General features: G+C 47.2%; 1 protein-coding gene across 1 annotated transcript; it reads left to right on the top strand.

Annotated features, from left to right (window-relative positions):
* The first annotated feature begins 4047 nt into the window (after window positions 1–4047).
* On the top strand, window positions 4048–4362 carry LOC136543723 (uncharacterized mitochondrial protein AtMg00810-like). Its single transcript, XM_066536096.1, has one exon. It carries the CDS (start codon window positions 4048–4050, stop codon window positions 4360–4362), a length of 315 nt encoding a protein of 104 aa, XP_066392193.1.
* The last annotated feature ends 20209 nt before the right edge of the window (window positions 4363–24571 follow it).

Genomic DNA, 24571 nt, shown 5'->3' with positions numbered 1-24571 from the left:
CAAAGTCAGCGATGCTGTTACATCTAGTCACTGTAACAGTATGGCATCCTGACATGTCTGTGTACTAGGATTAGATGGGTAGAGTTGTATATGTAGCTTCTCACTGCAATTCAGTAAAGAGAACGAGTTCAGTTTTGCCATCTCCTCTGCAGAGCTCCGGCCAACGCTGGTGCTTGTGCTGTGTGTGCATTCTGTTCTCCCTTCTTTCTTCTACCTCTAGCCATAGTGTGTGGTCGGCAACGACAGCGAGCGGTCGGCTCACCCGTGCCGGAGATTCTCGGGCCAATAAGTGGTATCAAAGTCGTACAAGCGCCGTCGCCGGACTAACCACTGGCGATGATGGACGGTTTGGAGATAGGCGACAGCAGCGGCGCTGCTGTGGCTGCCCAGCCACGACAGGAGGTCGTCGTGCGCATGGTGCGGGAGGTCAGCGGTACCAATTGACCGACGCTGACTTGCACCAACTATGGCGAGTGGGCGGTGACCATGAAGGTCAAGCCAAGAGCCCGACGGCTCTGGAATGCCATTGACAAGGGCACCGACAACGAAGAAGACGACATGTCAGCGTTGGAGGCTATCCTCGCTGCTATGCCAACAGAGTATAGGGAGCCATTGGGGGCGAAGAACTCTGCTAAGGAGGCGTGGGAGGCCATTGCAGCGATACGCGTCGGCTCCGATGGGGCAAAGAAGGCGACGGCCCAGCTGCTGAAGCAGTAGTACGCCACCCTCAAGTTCAAGGATGGTGAGTCGTCAGAGGACTTCTCCCTCCACCTGCAGTCGCTCATCAGCAAGCTGAGGAGCCATGACGTCACCATCTACAAAGAAGAGGCAGTCTCCAAGTTCCTCCACTCCATGCCGGTGAAGTACATCCAGATCGCTCTCTCCATAGAGACGATGCTAGACTTGTCCACCCTCACTATTGAGGATGTGACAGGCCATCTACGGGCAGTGGACGAGCACATGGAGCAGGCCACAGCAACGACGAATAGCGGCAAGCTACTGCTGACAGAGGAGGAGTGGGCTGCCCGGATGAAGAAGTTCGGGGAAGCCTCCTCCAGTCGCGGTGGCGATGGCAAGCACCGCGGCAAGGCTTCTTCGGAGAAGAAGAAGAAGGTCGACCCCAACGTCTATCGACGCTGCAGGAAGACGGACCATTGGGCAAAGGAATGCCCAAATCGCAAGCAGGAGAAGAAGGCTGAGGCTCATTTAGCGCAGGCTAATGAGGATGATGAGGCCACTCTCCTTATGGCAATGTTCTGTGCACTGCACGACATTGAGGCCAAGGAGAAGGGAGAGGTGATGGTGGTGGAAGGGCACGGCAAGGCTCTGAAGGCTGTCAACCTCGATGAACCGTGCGTCCAAGTCCACCTCAGACGTGTGGGCGGCGAACAGGAGCAGCGGTGGTACCTGGACTCCAGCGCCAGCAATCACATGATGGGCTCCAAGGAAGCCTTCTCCGAGCTCGATGGCAACATGACCGGCATGGTGAAGTTCGTTGACGGCTCAAGGGTGGCGATCTGAGGGCGTGGCACCATCATCTTCAGGTGCCAGAACAGCGAGCACCACGCATTGATGGATGTATATTGCACCCCACAGCTGTGTTCAAGCTTCATCAGCATTGGCCAGCTGGATGAGTACGGCAGCAAGGTACTGATCAAGGATGGTGTCCTCAGGATCAGGGACCAGGAGCAGCACCTTCTTGCCAAGGTGAAGAGGTTCCAAAACCTACTGTACCTGCTCGACTTGAAGGTGGAGTAGCCGGTGTGCCTGGCAGCACGGCACACCGAGGAGCTATGGCTATGGCATGCTCGGTTCAACCATCTCAGCTTCGACGCGCTCGGTCGGCTAGAGAAGATGGTCCGAGGGCTACCACACATCAAGCACGCAGGAGAGTTGTGTGACAGCTGCTTGACCAGGAAGCAGAGGAGGCTATCGTTCCCAAAGGCGGCCAAGTATCATGCGGCAGATGCTCTCGAGCTTGTCCACGACGATCTCTGCGGGCCAATCACGCCAGCCACAAATGGTGGTCGGTGGTACTTCCTCCTGCTCGTGGATGATTGCAGTCGCTATATGTGGCTGCAACTCCTGACGAGCAAGGACAAGGTGGCAGAGGCCATCAAGAAGTTCAAGGTGCGAGCGGAGGCGAAGAGCGACACGAAGCTGCGTGTGCTGCAGACTGATCGTGGCGGCGAATTCACTTCGGTGGAGTTCGCTACGTACTGCACGGATTAGGGTATGGTGCAACACCACACCGCGCCATACTTGCCATAGCAGAATGGCGTGGTGGAGCGGCAAAACCAGATGGTGGTTGGCATGGCTCGATCCATGATGAAGGCCAAGAGCATGCTGGCAAGGTTCTGGGGTGAGGCGGTGACCACGGCGGTGTTCATCCTCAACCGCGCGCCCACCAAGGCCCTGAAGGGGAAGATGCCGTTCGAAGCTTGGTATGGGCGCAAGTCGAGCATGTCCTTTCTCTGGACATTCGGCTGCATCTGCCACATTAGGAAGATGAAGCCGGTCCTCACCAAGCTAGAGGATAGGAGCACACCGATGGTGCTCCTAGGTTACAAGGAAGGTACCAAGGCGTACCAGCTCTATGACCCACATGGAGGCAAGGTGGTTGTCTCGTGTGACATCGTGTTCGACGAGAAGGCAGTCTAGGACTAGGATAGTTCGGGCATGGGGGAAGCTGGCGGCTTCACCAGCACCTTCGTTGTCGAGCACTTGGTCATCCATGGTGGTGGAGACACTAGAGAGGAGGTGCCGACCACTCCAGCAACAGAGCCGAGAACTCCTAGGGCAGTGCCAAGCACTCTAGGAGGGGTGCCGAGTGGTCCTGCAGTGGTGTCGAGCACTCCGGGAGGGGTGTCGAGCACTCCTAGAGTGGTACCGTAGCGGAGCCGAGAGGTATTGTAGTGGCGCCGACCACTCCAATATTGGTGCTAAGCACTCCTATAGTGGTGCCAACCACTCCAGGAGTGGTGACGAGCGGTCTAGGAGTGGTGACGAGCACTATAGCCGGGGTGCCGAGCACTCCGGGTGCTGTGCCGACCACTCCAGCGGACACAGGGGACTCCATCAACACCGATCGAGTTCGCCTCACCTCCAAACAACATTTTCGTGATGTCGCTTAGAGGTGAGGCGAACTCGATCGGCGTCGATGGAGTCCCTGTTCCACTGGAGTGGTCGGCACAACACTCGGAGTGCTTGGCCCCCTGGCTGTAGTGCTCAGCACCACTCCTGGACCGCTTGGCACCTCCTCTAGTGGTATTAGAGAGGAGATGTGGTTTCTGCAGGCTGGACGACATTGTTGGTGGCATAGGGTCCTCAGTCCTGGCGGGTCGGCTGCTAAATGACCCAGAGCTGCTTCTTGTCAGTGCAGAGGAACCACCCACATTCGCGCTGACCGAGCACGATGCAAATTGGTGATGGGCGATGCTGGAGGAGATGAAGACGATCGAGGAAAATGAGACTTAGGAGCTCGTCGATCCACCTCTAGGATGCCATCCGATCGGCTTGAAGTGGGTGTACAAGGTCAAGCGTGATGAGCACGGCGCCATTATCAAGCACAAGGCATGCCTCGTCGCCTAAGGCTTTGTTGAGCGCGAGGGCATTGACTTTGAGGAAGTCTTTGCGTCGGTAGCGCGCATGGAGTCTATCCGAGTACTGCTGGCTTTGGCAGCAGCGAAGGACTGGTGCGTCCATCACCTAGATGTAAAATTGACCTTCCTCAACGGTGAGCTAGTGGAGATGGTCTTCGTCAGGCAACCTCTAGGTTTCGCTATCAAGGGAGTGGAGCACAGGGTGCTAAGACTACGCAAAGCGCTCTACGGGCTACGGCAGGCCCCACGAGCGTGGAATGCCAAGCTTGACGCCACACTGGGCGAGCTTGGGTTCATGTAGTGCGCAACCGAGCATGCGCTCTACATGTGGTGATAGGGGAAGGAGGAGCTCATCGTCGGTGTGTATGTGGATGACTTGATCATCACCAGCACGCGTGCGGAGGACATCGATAGCTTCAAGCGTGAGATGGTGGCTCATTTTTGAATGAGCGATCTTGGTGAGCTCTCCTACTACCTCGGCATCGAGGTGAGACAGGGGAAAGAGGCGCTCATGCTCGATCAGAGTACGTACGCCTCGAAGCTATTGGAGCAGAGCGGCATGGCTGAGTGCAAGTCGTGCGTGACTCCGATGGAGGAGCGACTGAAACTGACAAAGGCCAGTACTATAGTGAAGGTAGATGCAACACTCTACCAGAGCATCATCGGCGGTCTGCGCTATCTAGTCCACACCAGGCCAGACATTGTGTTCACCGTGGACTATGTTAGTCGTTTCATGGAAGATCCCCAAGAGGATCACTAGGCCATGGTGAAGCAGCTGCTGCGCTACATCAAGGGGATGGTGGATCAGGGGATCGTCTTCCCCAAGACTGGCAGAAGTGGGCTGCAACTCACTGTGTTCAGCGATGCAGACATGGTGGGGGACATTGACGAACGGCAGAGCACCTCTAGCATGCTCGTCTTCCTCGGGTCAGCTCTAACCTCATGACTGTCGCTAAAATAGAAGGTGGTGGCGCTGTCCACGTGCTAGGGTTTATGGTGGCATGCCAAGCTGTGTGGCTACGCCACTGCTGGGTGAGCTAACCGGTGTGGAAGCTCACCCACCAGCACTGATGGTGGACAACCAGCCCGCCATCGCCCTCGTGAAGAATCTAGTTCTCCACGACCGGAGTAAGCACATCGACATCAAGTTCCACTTCCTCAGGGACTGTGTCGATGGAGGGCAGATCATCATTGAGTTTGTTGAAACTGGTCGACAACTCGTGGACGTCCTCACCAAGTCGCTCGGCCATTTCGGTTCACGGAGCTGAAGAAGATGATCGGCACGAAGGAGGTTCTAGGATTAGCAGCAGGACTAGGGGAAGAATTGTGAAGTAATCTACTGCTCTCCCATGTGTGAACGCGCGGTAGGGATAGACGCTAAAAGAGCTCCCTGCTGCTGCACTATAGCCGCGGTAGGGGCAGGCACCGAAAGGCTCCCCTGCCGCACTGTAGCCATAGCAGGGGCAGGCACCAAAGTTTGGCCTGCTGTCATATCTAGTCACTATAGCAGCATAGCAGCCTGGCATGTCTGTGTACTAGGATTAGATGGGTAGAGTTGTATATGTAGCTTCTCACTGCAACTTAGTAAAGAGAGCGAGTTCAGTTTTGCCATCTCCTCTGTAGAGCTCCGGCCAACGCTGGTGCTTGTGCTATGTGTGTGTACGTTCTGTTCTCCCCCCCCCTTCTTCTACCTCTAGCCATAGTGTGTGGTTGGCAATGACGGTGAGCGGTTGGCTCACCCATGCTGGAGATTCCTAGGCCAACAATCAAGGCATTCAAGTGGACCATAGGCTTGTTCGTTCTTCGTAAGCATCCGAGTATATGACTGAAACGGGAAGAGTGAAGGAAAGCAACACACCATATATTGAATTCCAACATGATTTCTGAGTGCACAGTTTAGTGACACATGTTAGGTTGATCTCCACCAATTGGCCCACCCTTGATTCGCGCCCTGATCGGGGGCGCTCAGTCTTTCTACTGGTTGATGGGCCCCTATCGCGCAGCACAATAAATAGGAGGTGGGGGCTAGGGCTCGAGAAATAAGGTTCACCGTAGCTGCTAGCCCCTCACTGATGTCCTATCCCTAGACCGATCGAGAGGGGCGCTGTCAGCGATGGGAAGCTCCATCACCTTCTGAAAGCTCTAGTTTGGTTTTGGTGAATTGATGAAACCCTAAGTGCTAACCTAGTTTATCAAGTAATCATGAGATAGGTAGCACACTCCAAGTGATGAAGCAAATGAAGGTCATAGCATGATGATGATGATACCATGATGATGATCAAGTGCTTGGACTTAGAAAGAAGAAAGAGAAAAACAAAAAGCTCAAAGCAAAGGTATAAACCATAGGAGCTATTTTGTTTTGGTGATCAAGACACTTAGAGAGTGTGATCACATTTAGGATTGATAGCCGTACTATTAAGATGGGTGAAACTCGTATCAGAATGCGGTTATCAAAGTGCCACTAGATGCTCTAACTCATTGCATATGCATTTAGGATCTAGTGGAGTGCTAACACCCTTGAAATGTTTGTGAAAATATACTAACACATGTGCACAAGGTGATACACCTGGTGGTTGGCACATTTGATCAAGGCTGGTGAAGTTTGGGTGCAAGGGTAAGAAACTCCATCGGCGGAGTGTCCGCCCATAGAGTGCGGACAGTCCGACGGTGCCACCGACAACCTAGATAGAAAAGACGGGGTCACTGTGAGTGACCGGACGCTGACCTCTATTGGACCAGAGCGTCCGGTCAGTGGTGGCAAGCAGCGTGCAGCGTTGGTCAATCGACCAGACGCTGGCTCTGGTTGTGACTGGACGCTGGTTGTGTGCGTCCGGTCAGGGCTGACGTATGATGACGCAGGCAAAGCAGAAGCTAGTGAGTGACTGAACGCTGGTGCTGCGTCCGATCGCGATCGACCAGACGCGTCCGGTCGGCAAAAACACATTTTGGACCCTTACTGTAAACGACCGGACGCTAAGGGTCCAGCGTCCGGTCAGCTCTGTCGGAGCGTTCGGTCAACATTTCGACCGTTGAGATCAAACAGTCACCGTTGAACATAGGAGACACATGGCCGCCATCGGGCGACCGAACACTGAGGAGCAGCGTCTGGTCAGTAGGACCGGAGCGTCCGGTCACCCCGATCAGTATATGTTGAGCAACCTCCCGGTTTTAAGGATGATAAGAAGCCCAACCATGTATACAAGTTGAAGAAGGCTTTGTATGGATTGAAACAAGCACCTAGAGCATGGTATGAGAGATTGAGGGATTTCCTACTCCCTAAAGGGTTCACAATGGGCAAGGTTGACACCACTCTTTTCATCAAGAAGATCGGAAAAGATCTTTTTGTATTGCAAATCTATGTTGATGATATCATATTTGGATCAACCAATCAAGACTTTTGTGATGAGTTTGGAAAGATGATGGCTAATGAGTTTGAAATATCCATGATTGGAGAGTTGAGTTACTTCCTTGGTCTTCAAATTAAGCAATTGAAGAATGGTACTTTTGTGAGTCAAGGCAAGTATATTAAGGACATGATCAAGAAGTTTGGCATGAGTGATAGCAAAGTCATTAGCACACCAATGGGAACCAATGGGAACTTGGATAGTGATGCAAGTGGAAATATGGTGGATCAAAAGTTGTATCGGTCTTTGATTGGAAGCCTACTCTATGTGACCGCATCAAGGCCAGATGTCATGTTTAGTGTATGCATGTGTGCAAGATTTCAAGCCTCACCAAGAGAAAGTCATTTGAAGGCTACAAAGAGAATATTGAGGTACTTGAAGCATACACCAAATGTCGGTTTGTGGTATCCCAAAGGAGCAAAGTTTGAGCTAGTTGGTTACTCCGACTCGGATTATGCGGGATGCAAGGTTGAAAGGAAGAGCACTTCGGGCACATGTCAATTATTGGGAAGATCACTTGTTTCATGGTCATCAAAGAAGCAAAATAGTGTTGCATTATCAACCGCCGAAGCCGAATACATATCCGCTGGTAGTTGTTGTGCACAAATACTTTAGATAAAGGCCACTTTGAGTGACTTTGAAATCAAGTTCAAGAAAGTGCCATTGCTATGTGACAATGAGAGTGCAATCAAGCTAACCAACAATCCAGTTCAACATGCAAGAACAAAGTACAATGATGTCCGCCATCATTACATAAGAGATCACCAACAAAAAGGGGACATTTGCATTGAGAGTGTAGGCACCGAAGATCAACTTGCCGATATATTCACCAAGCCATTGGATGAGAAAAGGTTTTGCAAGCTAAGGAATGAGTTGAACATATTGGATTTCTCAAATATGTGTTGATGCACCCCCCATTTATATGACATGCCTCTCCTTTGAGCAATCCAAGGTAAAAGTTGATTGGCATGGCATACATCCTTGATAAGGACATGTTTAGTGCATCTAGTCATCTCTCCATTTTATTAGGCTCATTCATGAAAATCAAATGAATTTGATGTTGATATGGTATCACTATTGCTTCTATGCTTGACTTGATCTAGTGATAGCATATGACATGTTTATGGGCTTGTAAACCTAGTGTTTAATCTAGAAAATAAGCTCTAAGTGTTTAACTCAACATGGTACAAGATAACCCTTATTAGGAGGTGTGAAGAAGCTTGTCCTTGGATCAAACCGAGTTAAATATCTTGGGCAAATGATCTAGATTGGACCAATTTTGAGCATATGATCCTCACCCCATTGATTGACATTGATAATCTCAACCTATCTACCTTTTAAACCTTTATGGTCATTGATGACAAAGGGGGAGAGAAACAAAGATATAAGTGATAGGGGGAGAAATAACAAAGATATTAGTGTACTAAGATAGTGAAAAGACAACAAAGGGGGAGAACTTGACATAGGGGGAGAGATATGACAAAGGAAAGGGATCAATTAAAATTTTGAGCACACAAGTAGGGGGAGCAAGCTCATGAACTTGTATGGTGCATTTGAATGTGCATTTCATATGTTTGCTTGCATGGCACAAGTTTTAAATTTCAATATCCATGCTTGTGTGGTGTATGATAGTTGTAGGTTTGAATGATGAAATGAAAATCTAGCATGCATAGGTTATCCTATGATTTCATTTCCAAGTGTTTCCAAAGGGTATTTAAGCTAACCATGGTGCTAATGATGGTATAATGGTGCACTCCGATTGGTATCACGCTCCAAAGGTCCATCTTTTATACCTTAGCATCATTTGGTAGATATTGACTCCTACATTTCCTATCTAAGCATATGTGCAAGCTACAATCCAAACTCTTAGCACATATGTAGGGGGAGCAATTGCTACCATTTGGGGTTCATGAAACTTATCCATATCCTTTTACACATGGTAAATATGCTTGGGCAAGCAACATGGATTCAATTGAACTTCAATTCATATCTTTGTGAAAGGGTTATCATCAATTACCAAAAAGGGGGAGATTGAAAGCTCTAGTTTGGTTTTGGTGAATTGATGAAACCCTAAGTGCTAACCTAGTTTATCAAGTAATCATGAGATAGGTAGCACACTCCAAGTGATGAAGCGAATGAAGATCATAGCATGATGATGATGATGATACCATAATGATGATCAAGTGCTTGGACTTGGAAAGAAGAAAGAGAAAAACAAAAAGCTCAAGACAAAGGTATAAACCATAGGAGCTATTTTGTTTTGGTGATCAAGACACTTAGAGAGTGTGATCACATTTAGGATTGATAGCCGTACTATTAAGAGGGGTGAAACTCGTATCGGAATGCGGTTATCAAAGTGCCACTAGATGCTCTAACTCATTGCATATGCATTTAGGATCTAGTGGAGTGCTAACACCCTTGAAAATGTTTGTGAAAATATGCTAACACATGTGCACAAGGTGATACACTTGGTGGTTGGCACATTTGATCAAGGGTGGTGAAGTTTGGGTGCAAGGGTAAGAAACTCCACTGGCGGAGTGTCCACCCGTAGAGTGCGGACAGTCCGACAGTGCCACCAGCGCCCTAGACAGAAAAGACGGGGTCACTGTGAGTGACCGGACGCTGACCTCTGTTGGACCAGAGCGTCCAGTCAGTGGTGGCAGGCAGCATGCAGCGTTGGTCAATCGACCAGACGCTGGCTCTGGATGTGATCGGACGCTAGTTGTGTGAGTTCGGTCAGGGCTAACGTATGATGACACAGGCAGAGCAGAAGCTGGTGAGTGACCGGACGCTGAGGGTCCAGCGTCCGGTCAGCTCTGTCGGAGCGTTCGGTCAACATTTTGACTGTTGAGATCAAACAGTCACTGTTGAACGTAGGAGACACGTGGCCGCTATCGGGCGATCGGACGCTGAGTAGCAGCGTCCAGTCAGTTGGACCGGAGCGTCCGGTCACCCCGATCAGTACCCAATGAAGGGGTACAATGGCTCTATTTCATGGGGGCTTCTATTTAAGCCCCATGGCTGGCTCAAGCTCACTCTCTTGGCCATTTGCATTGACATAGCAACCTTGTGAGCTTAGCCAAAGCCCTCCCACTCATCTTCATCATTGATTCATCATCTTTGTGAGATTGGGAGAGAATCCAAGTGCATTGCTTGAGTGTTTGCATCTAGAGGCACTTGGTGTTCGTGTTTTGCTACGGGATTCACTTGTTACTCTTGGTGGTTGCCGCCACCTAGATGGCTTGGAGTAGCGAGGATCGTCGAGCGGAGGGTGGTGATTGTCTCTGGCTCCGATCATGGTGATTGTGAGGGGTTCTTGACCTTTCCTCGGTGGAGAGCCAAAAGGTACTCTAGTGGATTGCTCATGACTTGTGTGATCCTCATCTTGTGTTGGTTGTGCGGCACCCTATTGAGGGTTTGGCGTGTGATGCCAATTAGCGCGTGAACCTCCAAGTGAGTGAATCGCCACAACGAGGACTAGCTTGCCGGCAAGCAAGTGAACCTCAGTAAAAAATCATTGTGTTCATCATTTGATTCTGAGGTGATTGGTCTTAATTGTTATTCATTCTTGTGATTGATTGGCTCCTTCCTCGACACGGCTGTATAACCCTCTTGATCACTCTTTTTACATTTACCGCAAACTAGTTGTCAAGCTCTTTAGTGTAGCTAGTCGTGAGAGCTTGTTTGCTTGGTTGGTGTGGCTCTTTAGTTAGCATTTGAGAGCACACTAATATAGGGTAGTGTCATAGCTTTTGTGTGGATAGATGCTATCTAACTAGAATTGTGGTAGGTGGCTTGCATTTTGAGTAGGCTAGCGCAACACTTGCTTCGCCTCATAATTGTCTAACCAGTTTGTTAAGTGTTGTTGTAGAAATTTTATTAGGCTATTCACCCCCCCCTTCTAGCCATTAGGACCTTTCAAGTGGTATCAGAGCCGAGGTCACCGTTATTTAAGGCTTAACAACCTTCGGTGCAAAAATGTCTCAAATCAACAACACTAAGAAGCCACCCCACTTTGATGGCACAAATTATCCATATTGGAAGTTGAAGATGACCACACATATCAAGTCAATCAATAGAAAGGTGTGGAAGGTGGTAGAGACCAAAATTGAGATTGATGATCCAGAAAATCCCACCGCGGCTGAAGAAATTCTTCTCCAAAACAATGACATTGCTCTAAGTGCCATTCATGAGGCAATTGATGAGAGGACATTTGAGCAAATCAAGAATATTGAGATGTCTCATGAGGCTTGGAAGAAGTTGGAAGAATCATTCGAGGGCACCAAGGCAATAAAGGGTGCGAAGGCATACATTCTCAAGGAGAAATTTGCTAGCTTCAAGATGAAGGAAGATGAGAGTGTATCGGACATGTTCCATCGGATGGAAGTGATTGTCGATGATCTCAAAGCTCTTGGTGAGAAGATAGAGGACAAGGACTTCTCTAATAAGTTCTTGAGATGTTTACCCACAAGATTTGGCATATTGGTCACCTTGCTAGTGAGGACCGGTTTGGACACTATGACACCAAACCAAATCTTGGGAGATATCATGACCGATGATGCTTATAGAGATGATGATGAGAAGGAAGAAAAGAGGAACAAGAAAGATGAGAAGAAGGATGATAAGAAGAAGAGCGTGGCATTCAAGGCCACATCATCCAAGGGCAAAGCTAAGCAAGAAACATCAAGTGAAGATGATGATTCATGGGATGATGATGATGATGAGAAGATGGCTCTCTTTGTCAAGAGATTTGGCAAGTTCATGGTGAAGAAGGGCTACCATGCTATAAGAAAGAAGTCTTCATTCAAGAACAAAGAAGAATCAAGAAGGTGCTTGAAGTGTGGAAACAAAGATCATCTTGTTGCACAATGTCCATACAATAGCGACAATGATGATGATAACAAGAAGAACAAGAAGAAGGACAAGAAGGAAAAGAAAGAGAAGAAGGACAAGATGACCTTCAATAAGAAGAAGGGTGGTTCATATGTGGTCACTTGGGATAGTGATGCTTCCTCAAGTGATGATGATGATAGTGATGATGACAAGACCACCAAGAAGAAGAAGGCACTTGCAAGCATTGCTATCAATGAGAAGCCTTCTCTCTTCGAATCTTCATCATGCTTCATGGCTAAGGCCACTAAGGTACAATCTTGTGATGATGAAAGTGATGATGAACATGATGATGAAAATGAAAATGATAGTGATAGTGATAATGATGAACCTACTAAGGATGAATTATTTGATATGCTAGAAGACGCTAGAGAACACTTTGACATTAAGAGAAAAGAATGCAAAAGCTTGCATAAGGAAATTAAAGCCCTTAAGCAAGCCTTTGATGAGCTCAATGTCACTCATGAGAGGCAAGAGGAAGCCCATGAGAAGCTTGGCAAGGCTCACAAGAAGCTTGAAAAAGCTCATTCTTCTTTACTTGATGAGCAAAATAAAAAGAAGCATGTTGAAACTTGCAATGTAGGTTTAACTTGTGATTTAATTGATACATCACTATCTACACCTATCATTGTTGCTCCTACTAACCCTTCTTGTAGTACATCTACTTCCACCTCATCTAGTAGTGATGGTCTCACTTGTGATACCTCACTAGTGGTTGAGAATGAGAATCTCAAGAAGGAGGTCAATAAGCTTACTCACACCTTGGCTAAGGCCTATGGTGGTGAGGACCGCTTGCTTATGTGCTTGGGTAGCCAAAGAGCTTCTCTCTACAAAAAGAGATTGGGCTATACCCCCAAGAAAGGCAAGGCGGCCTTTGCTCCTCACAAGACTAGTTTTATGAAGAACAATGGTTGGTTTTGCATTAGTTGCAAGCAAGTGGGTCATAAAGAGCATGAATGCACCAACAAGAGCAAGAATGCTAATGTATCCTCTCATAAGCTTGATTCATGCTATATGCTTATTAAGGGTATAAATGGTGTGAAGGCTAAGTTCATTGGTAAACCATGGATGGGCTCAAAGAAGAAAGCCATTTGGGTACCAAAGAGCTTAGTAACTAACCTTCAAGGACCCAAGCAAGTTTGGGTACCTAAAAAGAATTGATCTTCTTTTATAGGTCAATTACAAAGCCGGAGGAAGGCATTGGGTTCTTGATAGTGGGTGCACTCAACACATGACCGGTGATGCAAGAATGTTCAACTCAATCAACACCAATGGCAATGATGGTTATGATAGTATCACATTTGGTGACAATGGCAAAGGCAAGGTCAAAGGGCTTGGTAAGATTGCAATATCCAATGACATGAGCATTTCCAATGTGTTGCTAGTAGAGAGCTTGAACTTCAATTTGCTATCCGTGGCTCAATTGTGTGATCTTGGATTCAAATGCATTTTTGGGGTAGATGATGTAGAGATCATAAGTGTAGATGGCTCTAACTTGATCTTCAAAGGCTTTAGATATGAGAATCTATACTTGGTTGATTTCAATGCTAGTGAAGCTAGATTATCTACATGCTTGTTCACTAAGTCTAGCATGAGTTGGTTATGGCGTAGAAGGCTTGGTCATGTTGGAATGAAACAATTGAATAGATTGGTTAAGCATGACTTGGTTAGAGGCTTGAAAGATGTTGTGTTTGAAAAGGATAAGCTTTGTAGCTCTTGTCAAGCTGGAAAACAAGTTGGAAACACCCATCCTAAGAAAAGCATGATAAGCACTAGTAAAGCATTTGAGTTATTGCACATGGACTTATTTGGGCCAACACAATACACTAGTATCGGTGGAAACAAATATGGCTTTGTGATAGTGGATGACTACACTAGATACACATGGGTATTCTTTCTAGTGGACAAAAGTGATGTATTTGCAACATTCAAATCATTTGTCAAAGGCATTCACAATGAGTTTGAAACAACCATCAAGAGAGTTAGAAGTGACAATGGTAGTGAGTTCAAGAACACTAGAATTGATGAGTTGTGTGATGAATTTGGAATTAGACATCAATTCTCGACCAAGTACACTCCACAATCAAATGGCCTTGTTGAGAGGAAGAATAGAACACTCATTGATATGGCAAGGTCTATGCTTAGTGAGTACAATGTGAGTCAATCCTTTTGGGCCGAAGCTATCAACACGGCTTGCTATTGTAGCAACCGCCTCTATTGTCACCCATTGAAAGAGAAGACACCATATGAGCTCTTGAATGGTAGAAAGCCCAACATTGCATATTTTTGAGTTTTTGGTTGCAAATGCTATATCTTGAAGAAGGGCACTAGATTGGGCAAGTTTGGCAAGAAATGTGATGAAGGATTCCTACTTGGATACTCCACTACAAGCAAAGCATATAGAGTTTGGAATTTGGATAGTGGTACTCTTGAGGAAGTTCATGATGTTGAATTTGATGAAACCAAGGGTTCACAAGTAGAGAATGAGAACTTGAAAGATGTTAGAGGCATTCAACTTTCAAATGCCATGAAGAACATGGATATTGGTGAATTGAGGCCTAGGCAAGTGAATGATGATGAAGATGATCAAGTGCAAGTGCTCTCTAACTCAAATGTACAAGATGATACAAATCAAGTTAGTGCAAGTGACTCTCATGAAAATGAACAAGATCAAGTGGCTAGTACATCATCTCAACCCAATGATCAAGCAAGTGCAAGCAATCAAGTTCCAATCCTCCAACCAACCAATGTTGCAAGAGATCATCCTTTGGACACTATCATTGGTGATATTTCAAGAGGTGTGCAAACTAGATCAAGATTGGCATCATTTTGTGAGCATTTCTCATTTGTGTCATCCATTGAACCAAAGAAGATAGATGAAGCATTGAAGGATGTTGATTGGGTGAATGCTATGCATGAAGAATTGAATAACTTCACAATAAATCAAGTATGGGAATTAGTAGAGAGACCAAAGGGACACAATGTGATTGGAACCAAATGGGTCTTTAGAAACAAGCAAGATCAAGATGGGATAGTAGTAAGGAACAAAGCAAGATTGGTAGCACAAGGCTATACACAAGTTGAAGGTCTTGACTTTGGAGAAACATATGCTCCGGTTGCTAGATTGGAAGCAATTAGAATCTTGCTAGCCGATGCTTGTGCCCACAACATCAAGCTCTATCAAATGGATGTTAAGAGTGCATTTCTAAATGGCTACATCAATGAAGAAGTATATGTTGAGCAACCTCCCGGTTTTGAAGATGATAAGAAGCCCAACCATGTATACAAGTTGAAGAAGGCTTTGTATGGATTGAAACAAGCACCTAGAGCATGGTATGAGAGATTGAGGGATTTCATACTCTCTAAAGGGTTCACAATGGGTAAGGTTGACACCACTCTTTTCATCAAGAAGATCAGAAAAGATCTTTTTGTATTGCAAATCTATGTTGATGATATCATATTTGGATCAACCAATCAAGATTTTTGTGATGAGTTTGGAAAGATGATGGCTAATGAGTTTGAAATGTCCATGATTGGAGAGTTGAGTTACTTCCTTGGTCTTCAAATTAAGCAATTGAAGAATGGTATTTTTGTGAGTCAAGGCAAGTATATTAAGGACATGATCAAGAAGTTTGGCATGAGTGATAGCAAAGTCATTAGCACACCAATGGGAACCAATGGGAACTTGGATAGTGATGCAAGTGGAAATATGGTGGATCAAAAGTTGTATCGGTCTTTGATTGGAAGCCTACTCTATGTGACCGCATCAAGGCCGGATGTCATGTTTAGTGTATGCATGTGTGTAAGATTTCAAGCCTCACCAAGAGAAAGTCATTTGAAGGCTACAAAGAGAATATTGAGGTACTTGAAGCATACACCAAATGTCGGTTTGTGGTCCGAGGGCTACCACACATCAAGCACGCAGGAGAGTTGTGTGACAGCTGCTTGACCAGGAAGCAGAGGAGGCTATCGTTCCCAAAGGCGGCCAAGTATCATGCGGCAGATGCTCTCGAGCTTGTCCACGACGATCTCTGCGGGCCAATCACGCCAGCCACAAATGGTGGTCGGTGGTACTTCCTCCTGCTCGTGGATGATTGCAGTCGCTATATGTGGCTGCAACTCCTGACGAGCAAGGACAAGGTGGCAGAGGCCATCAAGAAGTTCAAGGTGCGAGCGGAGGCGAAGAGCGACACGAAGCTGCGTGTGCTGCAGACTGATCGCGGCGGCGAATTCACTTCGGTGGAGTTCGCTACGTACTGCGCGGATTAGGGTATGGTGCAACACCACACCGCGCCATACTTGCCATAGCAGAATGGCGTGGTGGAGCGGCAAAACCAGATGGTGGTTGGCATGGCTCGATCCATGATGAAGGCCAAGAGCATGCTGGCAAGGTTCTGGGGTGAGGCGGTGACCACGGCGGTGTTCATCCTCAACCATGCGCCCACCAAGGCCCTGAAGGGGAAGATGCCGTTCGAAGCTTGGTATGGGCGCAAGTCGAGCATGTCCTTTCTCTGGACATTCGGCTGCATCTGCCACATTAGGAAGATGAAGCCGGTCCTCACCAAGCTAGAGGATAGGAGCACACCGATGGTGCTCCTAGGTTACAAGGAAGGTACCAAGGCATACCAGCTCTATGACCCACATGGAGGCAAGGTGGTTGTCTCGTGTGACATCATGTTCGACGAGAAGGCAGTCTAGGACTAGGATAGTTCGGGCATGGGGGAAGCTGGCGGCTTCACCAGCACCTTCATCGTCGAGCACTTGGTCATCCATGGTGGTGGAGACACTAGAGAGGAGGTGCCGACCACTCCAGCAACAGAGCCGAGAACTCCTAGGGTGGTGCCAAGCACTCTAGGAGGGGTGCCGAGTGGTCCTGTAGTGGTGTCGAGCACTCCGAGAGGGGTGTCGAGCACTCCTAGAGTGGTACCGTAGCGGAGCCGAGAGGTATTGTAGTGGCGCCGACCACTCCAATATTGGTGCTAAGCACTCCTATAGTGGTGCCAACCACTCCAGGAGTGGTGACGAGCGGTCTAGGAGTGGTGACGAGCACTATAGCCGGGGTGCCGAGCACTCCGGGTGCTGTGCCGACCACTCCAGCGGACACAGGGGACTCCATCAACACCGATCGAGTTCGCCTCACCTCCAAACAACATTTTCGTGATGTCGCTTAGAGGTGAGGCGAACTCGATCGGCGTCGATGGAGTCCCTGTTCCGCTGGAGTGGTCGGCACAACACTCGGAGTGCTTGGCCCCCTGGCTGTAGTGCTCAGCACCACTCCTAGACCGCTCGGCACCTCCTCTAGTGGTATTAGAGAGGAGATGTGGTTTCTGCAGGCTGGACGACATTGTTGGTGGCATAGGGTCCTCAGTCCTGGCGGGTCGGCTGCTAAATGACCCAGTTGTCAGTGCAGAGGAACCACCCACATTCACGCTGACCGAGCACGATGCAAATTGGTGATGGGCGATGCTGGAGGAGATGAAGATGATCGAGGAAAATGAGACTTAGGAGCTCGTCGATCCACCTCTAGGATGCCATCCGATCGGCTTGAAGTGGGTGTACAAGGTCAAGCGAGATGAGCACGGCGCCATTATCAAGCACAAGGCATGCCTCGTCGCCTAAGGCTTTGTTGAGCGCGAGGGCATTGACTTTGAGGAAGTCTTTGCGTCGGTAGCGCGCATGGAGTCTATCCGAGTACTGCTGGCTTTGGCAGCAGCGAAGGACTGGTGCGTCCATCACCTAGATGTAAAATCGACCTTCCTCAACAGTGAGCTAGTGGAGATGGTCTTCGTCAGGCAACCTCCAGGTTTCGCTGTCAAGGGAGTGGAGCACAGGGTGCTCCGACTACGCAAAGCGCTCTACGGGCTACGGCAGGCCCCACGAGCGTGGAATGCCAAGCTTGACGCCACACTGGGCGAGCTTGGGTTCATGTAGTGCGCAACCGAGCATGCGCTCTACATGTGGTGATAGGGGAAGGAGGAGCTCATCGTCGGTGTGTATGTGGATGACTTGATCATCACCAGCACGCGTGCGGAGGACATCGATAGCTTCAAGCGTGAGATGGTGGCTCATTTTTGAATGAGCGATCTTGGTGAGCTCTCCTACTACCTCGGCATCGAGGTGAGACAGGGGAAAGAGGCGCTCATGCTCGGTCAGAGTACGTACGCCTCAAAGCTGTTGGAGCAGAGCGGCATGGCTGAGTGCAAGCCGTGCGTGACTCCGATGGAGGAGCGACTGAAACTGACAAAGGCCAGTACTATAGCGAAGGTAGATGCAACACTCTACCAGAGCATCATCGGCGGTCTGCGCTATCTAGTCCACACCAGGCCAGACATTGTGTTCACCGTGGACTATGTTAGTCGTTTCATGGAAGATCCCCAAGAGGATCACTAGGCCATGGTGAAGCAGCTGCTGCGCTACATCAAGGGGACGGTGGATCAGGGGATCGTCTTCCCCAAGACCGGCAGAAGTGGGCTGCAACTCACTGTGTTCAGCGATGCAGACATGGTGGGGGACATTGACGAACGGCAGAGCACCTCTAGCATGCTCGTCTTCCTCGGGTCAGCTCTAACCTCATGACTGTCGCTGAAATAGAAGGTGGTGGTGCTGTCCACGTGCTAGGGTTTACGGTGGCATGCCAAGCTATGTGGCTACGCCGCTGCTGGGTGAGCTAACCGGTGTGGAAGCTCACCCACCAGCACTGATGGTGGACAACCAGCCCGCCATCGCCCTCGTGAAGAATCTAGTTCTCCACGACCGGAGTAAGCACATCGACATCAAGTTCCACTTCCTCAGGGACTGTGTCGATGGAGGGCAGATCATCATTGAGTTTGTTGAAACTGGTCGACAACTCGTGGACGTCCTCACCAAGTCGCTCGGCCATTTCAGTTCACGGAGCTGAAGAAGATGATCGGCACGAAGGAGGTTCTAGGATTAGCAGCAGGACTAGGGGAAGAATTGTGAAGTAATCTACTGCTCTCCCATGTGTGAACGCGCGGTAGGGATAGACGCTAAAAGAGCTCCCTGCTGCTGCACTATAGCCGCGGCAGGGGCAGGCACCGAAAGGCTCCCCTGCCGCACTGTAGCCATAGCAGGGGCAGGCACCAAAGTTTGGCCTGCTGTCATATCTAGTCACTATAGCAGCATAGCAGCCTGGCATGTCTGTGTACTAGGATTAGATGGGTAGAGTTGTATATGTAGCTTCTCACTACAACTTAGTAAAGAGAGCGAGTTCAGTTTTGCCATCTCCTCTGTAGAGCTCCGGCCAACGCTGGTGCTTGTGCTATGTGTGTGTACGTTCTGTTCTCCCCCCCCCCCTTCTCCTACCTCTAGCCATAGTGTGTGGTTGGCAATGACGGTGAGCGGTTGGCTCACCCATGCTGGAGATTCCTAGGCCAACAATCAAGGCATTCAAGTGGACCATAGGCTTGTTCGTTCTTCGTAAGCATCCGAGTATATGACTGAAACAGGAAGAGTGAAGGAAAGCAACACACCATATATTGAATTCCAACATGATTTCTGAGTGCACAGTTTAGTGACACATGTTAGGTTGATCTCCACCAATTGGCCCACCCTTGATTCGCGCCCTGATCGGGGGCGCTCAGTCTTTCTACTGGTTGATGGGCCCCTGTCGCGCAGCACAATAAATAGGAGGTGGGGGCTAGGGCTCGAGAAATAAGGTTCACCGTAGCTGGTAGCCCCTCACTGATGTCCTATCCCTAGACCGATCGAGAGGGGCGCTGTCAGCGACGGGAAGCTCCATCACCTTCTGAAAGCTCTAGTTTGGTTTTGGTGAATTGATGAAACCCTAAGTGCTAACCTAGTTTATCAAGTAATCATGAGATAGGTAGCACACTCCAAGTGATGAAGCAAATGAAGGTCATAGCATGATGATGATGATACCATGATGATGATCAAGTGCTTGGACTTAGAAAGAAGAAAGAGAAAAACAAAAAGCTCAAGGCAAAGGTATAAACCATAGGAGCTATTTTGTTTTGGTGATCAAGACACTTAGAGAGTGTGATCACAGTTAGGATTGATAGCCGTACTATTAAGATGGGTGAAACTCGTATCAGAATGCGGTTATCAAAGTGCCACTAGATGCTCTAACTCATTGCATATGCATTTAGGATCTAGTGGAGTGCTAACACCCTTGAAATGTTTGTGAAAATATGCTAACACATGTGCACAAGGTGATACACTTGGTGGTTGGCACATTTGATCAAGGGTGGTGAAGTTTGGGTGCAAGGGTAAGAAACTCCATCGGCGGAGTGTCCGCCCATAGAGTGCGGACAGTCCGACGGTGCCACCGACACCCTAGATAGAAAAGACGGGGTCACTGTGAGTGACCGGACGCTGACCTCTGTTGGACCAGAGCGTCCGGTCAGTGGTGGCAAGCAGCGTGCAGCGTTGGTCAATCGACCAGACGCTGGCTCTGGTTGTGACTGGACGCTGGTTGTGTGCGTCCGGTCAGGGCTGACGTATGATGACGCAGGCAAAGCAGAAGCTAGTGAGTGACCGTGACCGAACGCTGGTGCTGCGTCCGATCGCGATCGACCGGACACGTTTGGTCAGCAAAAACACATTTTGGACCCTTACTGTAAACGACCGGACGCTGAGGGTCTAGCATCCGGTCAGCTCTGTCGGAGCGTTCGGTCAACATTTCGACCGTTGAGAGCAAACAGTCACCGTTGAACATAGGAGACACATGGCCGCCATCGGGCGACCGAACACTGAGGAGCAGCGTCTGGTCAGTAGGACCGGAGCGTCCGGTCACCCCGATCAGTATATGTTGAGCAACCTCCCGATTTTAAGGATGATAAGAAGCCCAACCATGTATACAAGTTAAAGAAGGCTTTGTATGGATTGAAACAAGCACCTAGAGCATGGTATGAGAGATTGAGGGATTTCCTACTCCCTAAAGGGTTCACAATGGGCAAGGTTGACACCACTCTTTTCATCAAGAAGATCGGAAAAGATCTTTTTGTATTGCAAATCTATGTTGATGATATCATATTTGGATCAACCAATCAAGACTTTTGTGATGAGTTTGGAAAGATGATGGCTAATGAGTTTGAAATATCCATGATTGGAGAGTTGAGTTACTTCCTTGGTCTTCAAATTAAGCAATTGAAGAATGGTACTTTTGTGAGTCAAGGCAAGTATATTAAGGACATGATCAAGAAGTTTGGCATGAGTGATAGCAAAGTCATTAGCACACCAATGGGAACCAATGGGAACTTGGATAGTGATGCAAGTGGAAATATGGTGGATCAAAAGTTGTATCGGTCTTTGATTGGAAGCCTACTCTATGTGACCGCATCAAGGCCAGATGTCATGTTTAGTGTATGCATGTGTGCAAGATTTCAAGCCTCGCCAAGAGAAAGTCATTTGAAGGCTACAAAGAGAATATTGAGGTACTTGAAGCATACACCAAATGTCGGTTTGTGGTATCCCAAAGGAGCAAAGTTTGAGCTAGTTGGTTACTCCGACTCGGATTATGCGGGATGCAAGGTTGAAAGGAAGAGCACTTCGGGCACATGTCAATTATTGGGAAGATCACTTGTTTCATGGTCATCAAAGAAGCAAAATAGTGTTGCATTATCAACCGCCGAAGCCGAATACATATCCGCTGGTAGTTGTTGTGCACAAATACTTTAGATAAAGGCCACTTTGAGTGACTTTGAAATCAAGTTCAAGAAAGTGCCATTGCTATGTGACAATGAGAGTGCAATCAAGCTAACCAACAATCCAGTTCAACATGCAAGAACAAAGTACAATGATGTCCGCCATCATTACATAAGAGATCACCAACAAAAAGGGGACATTTACATTGAGAGTGTAGGCACCGAAGATCAACTTACCGATATATTCACCAAGCCATTGGATGAGAAAAGGTTTTGCAAGCTAAGGAATGAGTTGAACATATTGGATTTCTCAAATATGTGTTGATGCACCCCCCCATTTATATGACATGCCTCTCCTTCGAGCAATCCAAGGTAAAAGTTGATTGGCATGGCATACATCCTTGCTAAGGACATGTTTAGTGCATCTAGTCATCTCTCCATTTTATTAGGCTCATTCATGAAAATCAAATGAATTTGATGTTGATATGGTATCACTATTGCTTCTATGCTTGACTTGATCTAGTGATAGCATATGACATGTTTATGGGCTTGTAAACCTAGTGTTTAATCTAGAAAATAAGCTCTAAGTGTTTAACTCAACATGGTACAAGATAACCCTTATTAGGAGGTGTGAAGAAGCTTGTCCTTGGATCAAACCGAGTTAAATATCTTGGGCAAATGATCTAGATTGGACCAATTTTGAGCATATGATCCTCACCCCATTGATTGACATTGATAATCTCAACCTATCTACCTTTTAAACCTTTATGGTCATTGATGACAAAGGGGGAGAGAAACAAAGATATAAGTGATAGGGGGAGAAATAACAAAAATATTAGTACATGGGGAGAAAAACAAAGATATTAGTGTACTAAGATAGTGAAAAGACAACAAAGGGGGAGAACTTGACATAGGGGGAGAGATATGACAAAGGAAAGGGATCAATTAAAATTTTGAGCACACAAGTAGGGGGAGCAAGCTCATGAACTTGTATGGTGCATTTGAATGTGCATTTCATATGTTTGCTTGTATGGCACAAGTTTTAAATTTCAATATCCATGCTTGTGTGGTGTATGATAGTTGTAGGTTTGAACGATGAAATGAAAATCTAGCATGCATAGGTTATCCTATGATTTCATTTCCAAGTGTTTCCAAGGGGTATTTAAGCTAACCATGGTGCTAAGGATGGTATAATGGTGCACTCCGATTGGTATCACGCTTCAAAGGTCCATCTTTTATACCTTAGCATCATTTGGTAGATATTGACTCCTACATTTCCTATCTTAGCATATGTGCAAGCTACAATCCAAACTCTTAGCACATATGTCCATCTCTGTTTTAAATAATATAAGGAAATCACCACATATCAATGCCAACCACAACATTTTCATGAACATAATGCATGGAAAATCACATGACCAAAATTATTTGACATAGTCCAATACATAGAAAATTTAATTCTAGTGGCAAATTCAACCTAGCTGATCCATTAGTCATCAAATCATAGATCATACTCCATCCAGATATCCAAGACATAAATCAAAAAATAAATTATGGTTTAATTCCTTTTCATAAGCTTCTCATAGGCATTGTAGCTGCATTTTTCTTCTGAAATCATAAATTGCTTCCACCAAGAGCTCTGCCAGTAAACACAAGGAAAAGATTAGCAGCTAGAGACATACCTAGAGTAAACTAATCAAAGTTTCAGAAACTGGAAATCAAAGTTTACTAGAGAGCTGCTTTGTTGTTGCTATTACTAAAAATCGAAGTTTCAGAAACTACACACAACTCTGGTTTCAGAAACAGCACTGAACATCACCTCTAGGAAATTTCCAAAAACGAATCAAATCAAAACCAAGAGTTTGCTCTACTCAACAAACAAACAAAAGCATACATGTGAAAAAACAGACATCATAGTAGCATGTAAAAAAACAGTCGTGGCAACAACAAGCAACCATACCAGCACTCAGTACCTCACATCCATACAAGTCCATCAATAGATAGTATCTGAACAGTGCATAGCAGACTGTTTCCCTTCAGGTTATAGCATGTTTGCATATGTTTTACAGCAACCTTTTCATGGTTTGCTCTTTATGTCAGGCTCAAGTCAAACAAGCCGCTTATGCATGAAGCTGGTACATAGCGATCAGAAAATTAAATTGTTATTCCTAACTAGAGGATAGATTAACAATTATTTTAGTGACTCATGTTTCCTTAATCCTTATCTAAAGGAATTTAGGCTGTCTATAAGGCCTCAAAGTCTGTAATTTAGAACAAGCTTGTATGCGATTAGTTGGTTAGATCTCAGTTATTGCCATATAGGCTTAGCAGAATTATTGAGACATTGAAGTAATAAAGGAATTGTACATAGTGTAATAGCCGAACTTAGCAGAATTAGTTGGTTTGTGGATGCACAGGGCTTAGATGGCCTCAAGGCTACCTACATGTGAGATACTAATTAGCCAAGAATGAGGTTGTGAGAAGAGAAGAGGGAGAAACCTTAGCTAGAGCAGGGAGATCCGGACGGAGGGCTTAAGAGGTGCTATCGTGTAGCCGGCGGCGTCGATGATGCTCACGGGTGGCACAAGGGTAGCGGTAGCAGCGTCTTGGCTCGCGGATCGGTAGCTCCAAGATCTACTAGAAGCAATGGAGATGCAGGTCAAATCCTAGCGGGTCGAGAAACTACCGCAAGGAAGGAGATGAGGTGCATTGACCATCGAGACGGATGGCAATGATCGTGGAGATGGCGACGGCAGACGAGGAGCGAGGCGCGGCGGTGGTGGAGAAACGAGGTGGTGGCGGTGGAGGATCGGTGGCGGTTGTGGAGGAACGGCGGCGGCGGCAGTGTTTGCTTGGCTCACGATGAAGCACTTTGTCAAATATGGTCCTGCATAGGCTATATATTGTCTTAAAACATGTGTGCTCTTTTTTCTAGAACTTTTAACAATGTTGAGACATGTGTCCTATTTTTAATGGTTTTACACTCTTATCATGTAGTGTGTTATTTTATTTATGGTACACTTGTACTAAACTTGTTTGATGCTACCGTAAT

Source organism: Miscanthus floridulus, chromosome 3, assembly GCF_019320115.1.
Source record: "Miscanthus floridulus cultivar M001 chromosome 3, ASM1932011v1, whole genome shotgun sequence".
Lineage (NCBI taxonomy): Eukaryota > Viridiplantae > Streptophyta > Magnoliopsida > Poales > Poaceae > Miscanthus > Miscanthus floridulus.
Note: the sequence above shows the minus strand (reverse complement) of the source record. Positions and strands in the feature narration are given on the sequence as shown.

Excerpts from the sequence above, each read along its gene's own strand:
- LOC136543723 (XM_066536096.1), top strand. The coding sequence starts at position 4,048 with ATGAGCGATCTTGGTGAGCTCTCCTACTACCTCGGCATCGAGGTGAGA.